The sequence below is a fragment of the Eschrichtius robustus genome, chromosome 12, assembly GCF_028021215.1.
Source record: "Eschrichtius robustus isolate mEscRob2 chromosome 12, mEscRob2.pri, whole genome shotgun sequence".
In the NCBI taxonomy this organism is placed as follows: Eukaryota; Metazoa; Chordata; class Mammalia; order Artiodactyla; family Eschrichtiidae; genus Eschrichtius; species Eschrichtius robustus.
In genome coordinates, this window is record NC_090835.1 from 68,627,379 (window position 1) to 68,635,104 (window position 7,726).

The 7,726-nt window shown below is 58.1% G+C and overlaps 1 protein-coding gene across 2 annotated transcripts; it reads right to left on the reverse strand.

Annotated features, from left to right (window-relative positions):
* Positions 1 to 563: 563 nt before the first annotated feature.
* Positions 564 to 7,205, reverse strand: SPDEF (SAM pointed domain containing ETS transcription factor). 2 transcript variants are annotated; one of them, XM_068558873.1, is made up of 5 exons: positions 6,680 to 7,205; positions 4,360 to 4,557; positions 2,921 to 2,968; positions 2,661 to 2,807; positions 564 to 742 (listed from the first exon to the last, which is right to left on the reverse strand). In XM_068558873.1, the coding sequence occupies exons 1-5, from the start codon at positions 7,203 to 7,205 to the stop codon at positions 564 to 566; spliced, it is 1,098 nt and encodes a 365-aa protein (XP_068414974.1). The 2 variants fall into 2 exon arrangements, with proteins under 2 accessions (XP_068414974.1, XP_068414975.1); XM_068558874.1 differs by lacking the exon at positions 2,921 to 2,968 and having other exon boundaries at positions 6,680 to 7,121.
* Positions 7,206 to 7,726: the final 521 nt, after the last annotated feature.

Below are 7,726 nucleotides of genomic sequence, written 5' to 3' on the forward strand. Positions count from 1 at the left end.
CACAACCATTTGAGCATTGATGGCCTACAGGCTGTGCCACTCCCTCACCGTAGGACACTGGGGCCATGTCAATTCTCTAGTATCTTTATTATCCGTCCCCAGGGCACCCCTGGCTTCCCAACTTGGGGGTGTAGACGTCCCCGCACCATGCCAGGCACGGTACAGAATGGGTGGCAGAGGGCACTGGACTGCGAGTGGCCTTGGCCAAGTCACTGCCGTTCTGTCGGCTCTGCTCTGGAACTTCTGGGGTCAGAGGCTGGGTGGAGGGAGGGCCTTGCCTGGGGTGCCATGAACACTGAGAACAGCCCTGGCTTCCCCCGTCCTCCAGTGGACTGGGCGCAGGAGCAGTCAGGCCCAAGGAGAAAGCACGCCCACCCCGGGGTCCCTCGGGCCCCAGAGAGCTCACTGACACCCCTGGAGCAAGGGGCCATCCCCTCCCTGACCTTGAACTCTGGATGACAGCAGACTGCCCTGTCCCCCAGCTCAGGGTCTGGCTGAGGCAGGGCAGGCAGGAGGGAGGTCTGGCGAGGGCAAGGTTCGGGCCCGGGGCCTGGCCGCAGCACTCAGATGGGGTGCACGAACTGGTAGACCAGGCGCTGGGAGATGTCCGGCTTGCGGATGATGCCCTTCTTGTAATACTGGCGGATGGAGCGGCTCAGCTTGTCGTAGTTCATGGCGGGGCGGTTCTTGCGGATGCCCCACAGCCGGGCCACCTGCGCGGAGTCCTCGATTTTGAAGATGCCTGGGGCAGCAGGAGGGCCCAGAGAGAGCCAGCAGTGCAGGCGGGGCGGCAGGAAGGAGAAAGACCAAGACCAGCAGGTCAGTCTCTCGGAGCCAGGGGAGCTAGAGTCGCCTGGGGTGGGGTCGGGCCAGCCGGTGGGCCATGATACCTTCTCCCATGGTTGTGGTGAGGGTTAAAGGAACATGTGGGAAGGGTGTTCCACAGGGCCCAGGAAGTGGTAAATCCTACCACGGACTCACACACCTCCTGGTGCAGGGTGAACCTGCGTACGTTGGTTGGTGACTTGGGGCCCTGAGGGCCTGATCCTTGCCAGCCTCTGCTCCTAAGCGTGGGGTGTGCACACCCTACGCAGAAGCCCTGCGGGGCTCCGGGCTGCAGACACGGCTCATTTGGCAAGGTCACCCGTGCAGTTCCCGAGCCTGAAAGACCTCTTTGCGATTCTCAGACACTTCAGCCCACACAGCCCTTTCTGCCAGGATTAATTGGTAGGAGATGGTGGAAAGAGCCTGGATTTGGAGCCAGGCTGACCTGGGTTGGAATCCTGGCTCTGCCATTTTCTACCTTTAGAAGTTGTCTGAGACCCCGTTTTCCTGTCAGTAAGAGGGGGTTGTAGTGATCACCATGTTGAGTGGGTACAGAAAGCGCTTAGAGCAGAGCCCGAAGGAAGTACCCCTTAGGATGAACTATTACTCATTAACACCCCCAGTTCTCATTCTAAACCACCTGGCAAAGCCCAGGCCAGCACACCCTCTCCAGGCAGGCTTCCCAGACCACCCCGCCCTCCCTGATCTCCCTGCCCTCATGGGACAGTCTCCCTGGAGTACCGGCTCACTCTCAGTCTCAAATATACACACAGGATCACCACACCTTGTGCAGGAACTTTTCCACCCCTCCTAACCCCTTCCCGTGCTCCACACTCATCCCCAGAGTCACTCCTCTGTGAAGCCCTCCTGGACCCAGGCACAGCTGACCCCATCACAGCCCAACACATTCTGCACACCAGCTCATTTCACTGCTGGTTCACCTACAAGACTGCAGGTCCCTGGAGGATGGGGTACCGCTGAATTCTCCCCACACCCTCAGGACACTGTAACCCTCCATAAATGTCGGCTGAGCAAGTGTGGAACCAGAGGAGGTGCTCAAGGAAGTTTTGCTGGATGAATGAATCTAGTCCATTTCACAAACATGAAGACTGGGGTCCAGGCGCCCACAGCTACTAATGGCAGGCTGGGGCCTAGAACCCAGGCTTCTTGGCTCTGAGCCTTTTCCAAAACACACACCCGCACACCATCCAACCCTGCTGCTGTCCAATGTGGTCGCCACTAGCCACATGTGGCTCTTAGCCCTTGAAATGTGGCTGGTCTGAAGTGAGATGTGCTGTAAGCATAAAATGTATACCAGATTTCAAAGACTTAGGAAATATCTCATTAATAATTTTTATATCGATTATATGTTGAAATTATATGAATTTATAGTATTGGATTAAATAGATGTATTATTAAAATTAAATTCACCTGTTTTAAAAAATTTTTAATTGTGGCTACTTGAAAATCTAATATTACCTCTGTTGCTCACACTGTATATTTCACTGGACACCATCAGTCTCCTCCATCAAGCTCTGATGTTTTGAGGGTAAAGACCGTGTCCGGTTCTCAGCAGAGTTTTAAGACCCTGCTATGTCCCAGGCACTGTGTGTCACTGGGGACCCTCAACAGGCAGACCCCAGCCGGGGAACACGCGTGGACACAGATGGCACACAGACCCTGGGCCGGTCCAGTGAGAGTGCGTGTGTGGCATTCAGGGCAAAGGTGGGGGCAGCTGCAGGCCTCTGCCCCGCCCCCAACCCTCCCTGCCCAGCGCCTGGCAGGACCGCAGGCCCCCAGCAGCCCCCTCCCCTCCTGCCCCTGGCACTGCTCACCCTTCTCCTTGTTGAGCCACCGGATGAAGCGGCCATAGCTGTGTGGCTTCAGCAGCAGTTCCTTGAGAAACTGCCACAGGTGGATGGGCTGCCCGGAGCAGGACGAGTCCACCTCGCTGTCCGTCCAACTCTCTTCGCTGGTCGACGCTGGGCAGCCAGGGAGGGTGGCGGTGAGTGGGGAACCCCCTTCTTCAATGGCTGCCCCAGCCCCACCCCCAGACCCCAGAGCCCCGGCCGCCTCCCTGCCCTGCCTGACTCACCACAGTAGTGAATTGCCCCCAGGGACGTCCTCTCTTTCATCCAGGCCGCTGCGGGACAAGGAGAGGAAGTTGGGGACCAGAGGGACCCCCCCCAAGGGAGGAGGAGGGCATTTGGGTGGAACTGTGGGGCCAGAGCAGCCCGCCCGTGGCTCCCTCCCTCCTGCCAGCCTGTGAAGACCAGCTGTTTACAGAGCCTCTTCCTGGAAGAAAATGTAAGATTTCGGAGCTGGGAGGGGCCTTAGAGGCCCTGCAGGCAGCTCCTTGTTCAGAGAGGAGTGGAAGTCAAGCCTTGCTTTGCCTCCCTTCTGTCACCTGTGAAATGGGGCTGGGACACCCCCTCACAGGTCTCGCAAGGATGCAGGGTGGTGAAGCCTGCACGGTGCATAATAAAAACACTCCCTGCCCTCCAGCTGCCAAGCTCCCCGAGCACCACCATCCCCTCCTGCTCTCCACCTGGCCCCCTCCCCAGACAAGCAGTGGGAGGCGGAGGCCACCAACTTCTGCCCACATCACCACCCGGCTCATAGCCTGGCACTGTCCACTGCTCTTGCCAGACCCTGGCAAGGGGCCTGGGCTGGGGCAGGACACTGGTTTCTGGGCCATGAGAGTGGGACCTGTCCTCTTATTCACCCTGGGCCCTGAGGGGCAGGGGCCTTGACTCGTGGAGCGAGGACTGACCCCTCCGAAGCGCACGGCTCTGTGCAGGGCACACTGGGCACCCGATGAGATTGAGACCAAGTAAACATTAAGGGGTTGGCATGCAGCCATCAAAAATGGGGCAGCTGTATAGACAGTGATGGGAAACAAGATCCAAGATACGCTGTTCAGTACAGAACAGTGTGATACTCGTACTATTCATGTTAAGGGGTAGAAGTCACACTTACTCTTGCTTGTATATGCATAGACTTTCCTTGGCAAGGTACTCATGAAACTGGCAACAGTGGTTGCCTCTAGGGAGGGGGATTGGAGGGTCGGGGTAGGTGGGAGGGAAGACTATTCTTCATGGTATACTGTTGTTCACGATGGTCTTTTTAAAAATCCTGCACATTTATTACCTCATTTCTTCTTTAATGAAAACAACACAAAACAAACACAAAATTTTAAAAAGGACAAAGGAGAAGGACTTAGAGTATCTGATGTCCTGCGTCCTCACAGTCTAACTTCTATTTTTAACTTCCCATGTGCTCTGTCCTAAGTTCTGTGGCCTTGACCAGGGTAGGCAGTGGGTCGGGGCTGGAGAGTTCACCCAGGATCCAGGGAGGCAGCTGTCATTGGGGTTGGGATTCAGAACAGAACCCAGATTGGGACAAGGGGCTGCCTACCCAGTGGAGCGTAGCCTCCGGACAGGCATCCTGACCTAACTGTTCCCCTTGGTGTCCCTGGCTTGGAGCCCGCAGTGGGGGGCAGGGGGTGGGGCGTTCTACCCACGCCTGTCCCACCTGATTTCCAGATGTCCAGGTGGGCGTGCAGCACGTCCCCGCCCAGGGGCGAGCGCTGGCGGAACTGCTCCTCCGACATGGCACACAGCTCCTTACCCCCCAGCTCCTGGAAGGCCTTGCCCACGGAGGGCAGCCGGTACTGGTGCTCCGTCCACAGGAGCCACTTCTGCACGTTGCCAGGGCTCCAGTCCACGGGGTCTGGGCAAGAGACACTCCTTCAGCCCCGGAGGCTGCTTGAGGGCACCACCCCCAAGGTGGCCCCTCTGCTCGGATGGAGCCCCCGTGGGAACCGGTGGCCTGGGACCATGCACTCCTGGTATGGGGCCAGGCCAGGCCACATGGGTCCTTGAGGGGCTCCGTGGAGGGGGTACCAAAGAAGGGGGCGGTGAGAGGAAGGAGCCAGGGCCCTTGAAGCAAACATGGCTCAGGGCAGGGCAGCCTGGGGCCTCTGCACCCCCATCTCACCTGGACCTCAGGTCCTCCCAGACCCCTCCAGCCCCTCCAAAGGGCCTTTTGGGGAGCCGCAGCCCTGGAGGGGACAGTGACATTAGACCAGAAACACCCAAGCTTCTTTCTTTCCCAGATGCCTCTTGCCTTCCCCAAACCCTTCAAAGAACCAGAGAAAAACCCAACCAAGAATTAGCTCTACAAACCCCACTCTCCACCCCCCACTGTATTTTACAGATGAGGAAACTGAGGCACAGAGAGTTCCATTCCCTCGTCCAACACCTAACAAAGGGCTGGGTGCTGGGGAGCTGCTCAGTGCACGTGCACCAAGTGTGGGGGAGTGGTGGCAGGGTACAGGGTGGCCATGGGGCCAAGGCCCGGAGGCGAGTGGCTGGCTTGGTCCTATAAGTCTCCCTGGGGAGCCGCCCTGGGGTGAGCCCAGCAGGGCACGTGGGTGGTGGCCAAGCTGCGGGCACAGACACAATGGGGCCTCCAAGTGAACGCTGTGGTCTAAGCTGGGTGACCTGCAGACTGGCCTGCCCCCACTTAATAAACCCATTTTCTTCCTCAGGGTCAAAGCAATTTGTTTATGTCCCTATTGTTTAGAGGGCAGGGCCCTCCCCAACTCGGTGTGGGAGCGGAGGCACCGTGGGAAAAGCTGCCGGGTTGGGGGCTGGCATTGGGCCACTGGAGGATGGGGCCTGGGCAGGAGCTGCCTCAAGGGGGGACCCCAGCTGGGACTACTGGGGGGCAGGGGCTGGGCCTGGATGACTCTGAGGAGGAGGAGCCAGGCCTGAGGGATGCCTGAAGACCCTTCCTGTGTGGGAGCCTCAGATGCCAGGGCCCAAAGGCCAAGGAGATGGGCCAGGCTTGCCCAAAGCTGGAGAGATGATGGAGGGACAGGGGACTGGAGACCCAGCAGCCCCTCAACCAGTAGCATAAGCTCTGTAACCACACCTTCCAGGCCCTCGCAGACACGTGCCTGGCTTCCTGATGTTCCCTCCTCATCAGAGCCCTCATCCCCACTGGACCAGTGATACATTATCCTATTTATTTATGATCTGTTTCGTCACTGTAACATTAGCTTTGTGAACGAAGGAGCCTTTGTGCTATGTTCACGCTGAATTCCCCAGTGCTAGAACAGGGCCTGGTATATTAAGTTATTGTTTATTGAGCATCTATTATGTACAAGGTAACATCCTAGGAACTGGGGATATAGCAGTGAACAAAACAAATGAAAATCCCTGCCCTTGGGGCATGTACATTCCAGTGGTGGAGACAGTCAGTAAACAAGATAAATATGCAGCATATCAGATGGTAGGAAACGTGAGAGAAATAAAGCAGGTTGGAGGAATAAGACGTGGGGGTATGGGCAGCAATTTCAATAGAGGGGTCAGGAAAGGCCTCATCGAGATGGTGCCATTTGAATCAAGACCTGAAGGAGGTGAGGGGTGAGCCAGGTAGGTATGTGGGGGAAGAGTGCTCTGGGTTGAGGGACCAGCAAGTGCAAAGGTCCTGAGGTGTGTGTGTTGCGGTAACAGCAAAGAGGCAGGAGTGGCTGGAGCAGAGTGAATAAGGGGAGAGTGGATATAAGTGTCAGAGGAGGAGGTGGGCCAGATGGTGTAGAGCTCGTATTTGCTTCATCCGGCACCTACCAAGTGGGGACACTGGGCTGGTGCAGTTGGGGCACAGCGAGAGTGGGAACCTTGGATCCCAGGCTTGCAGCTGCTGTGTGTTAGGGGCTGACTGTACGTGTGGAAGCACCAGCATCTCTGGAGGTGACCACAGTGCACCAGGCGGTGCCCCCACACCTCCCTGTGACCTCCGCTGGCCTGTGTCCCCCTGGCGGAGGGGGGCGTGAGGAGGGGCTCACCTGCCGTGATGTTGAGCAGCTTGCAGGCTGTCTCGATGTCCTTGAGCACCTCGCCCACCACCATGGTCTGCACCTGCTCCAGTGAATGCTCCTCCAGGGTCAGCTCGCCCGGCGCCAGGTCCAGGCTGCCCCCCGGGGCTTGGCTGTCGATGACGGGGCACTGCTCGGGCTCGTCGGGCGGCTCCTCCCGAGTGCTGGCCCCGGGGCCCTTGGCCACCCAGCTGCTGTCCTCAGAGTACAGCATGTCGAAGTAGGAGAGGTAGAAGGTGGACAGGCCCTGCTCAGGTGTGGCAGGTGGGCTGGGGCTCCAATCCCGTCTCTCGGGCCCCATTGCCCCTGCCCCCACTGCCACCTTCTCCAGGCCAGTCCGTAGCACAGTGTCGGGGGGCAGCAGGAGGCGGCTGGGGGGGACACCACTCAGGCCTGGGCTGGCGCTGCCCATGCCGCTGCTGCTTGGGCTGGCGGCTGCGTCTACAGAAATAAAAAAGGAAGGAGAGTCAGGTCCTGGCTGCTTCCCCATCCCCATGGGGGCTGCTAAGCTGGTTACAGAGATGAGGAGCCCAGCGGGCAGTGGCTGGGCCTGGGAGAGAGTTGGGGCTTCCGGGTCACTGGGCAGCTAGGACAGGGCTGGGCAGACAGGTCTTGTGGCTGGGAAGCCAGTGGGGTGGGAGTGGGGGCAGGACTGTAAACAGACAGCTCCCTTACTCCCCAGGGAAGCCAGGTTGGCTGCGAGCAGCAAATCTTTACACGTGTAGCCTGTTTAAAACAATCTTCTGAGGTTCTTGACCTCTTTCAGTCCTCACAATGGAAGGCACGATTAGTCCCATTTGGCAGATGAGAAAACTGAGGCCTGGACAAGAAGTCTTTAATATCCAGCCCTCTGTCCCTGGGCCGGCCCCCACCCAGATCCCAGTCCCCGGTCCTGTCGAGGAAGCTCCTTCTAAGAGCTAACCTAATCTTTTCTGCTGTGACAAAGCTTGTTTTCTTTTACTCTGCCCTTGGAGGGGGTAGGGAAGGGAGAAAGTCACCATCATCTCCATCAGCCAG

What these genes read in the sequence shown, in the direction of transcription:
- SPDEF (XM_068558873.1), bottom strand. Translation starts at nt 7,205, where the DNA reads ATGGGGATGGGGAAGCAGCCAGGACCTGACTCTCCTTCCTTTTTTATT. An exon ending in GGGGGCAATTCACTACTGTG is followed by an intron (nt 2,808 to 2,920) that starts GTGAGTCAGGCA and finishes CTGGCTGCCCAG; the next exon opens with CGTCGACCAGCGAAGAGAGT. An exon ending in GTGGCTCAACAAGGAGAAGG is followed by an intron (nt 743 to 2,660) that starts GTGAGCAGTGCC and finishes CTGCTGCCCCAG; the next exon opens with GCATCTTCAAAATCGAGGAC.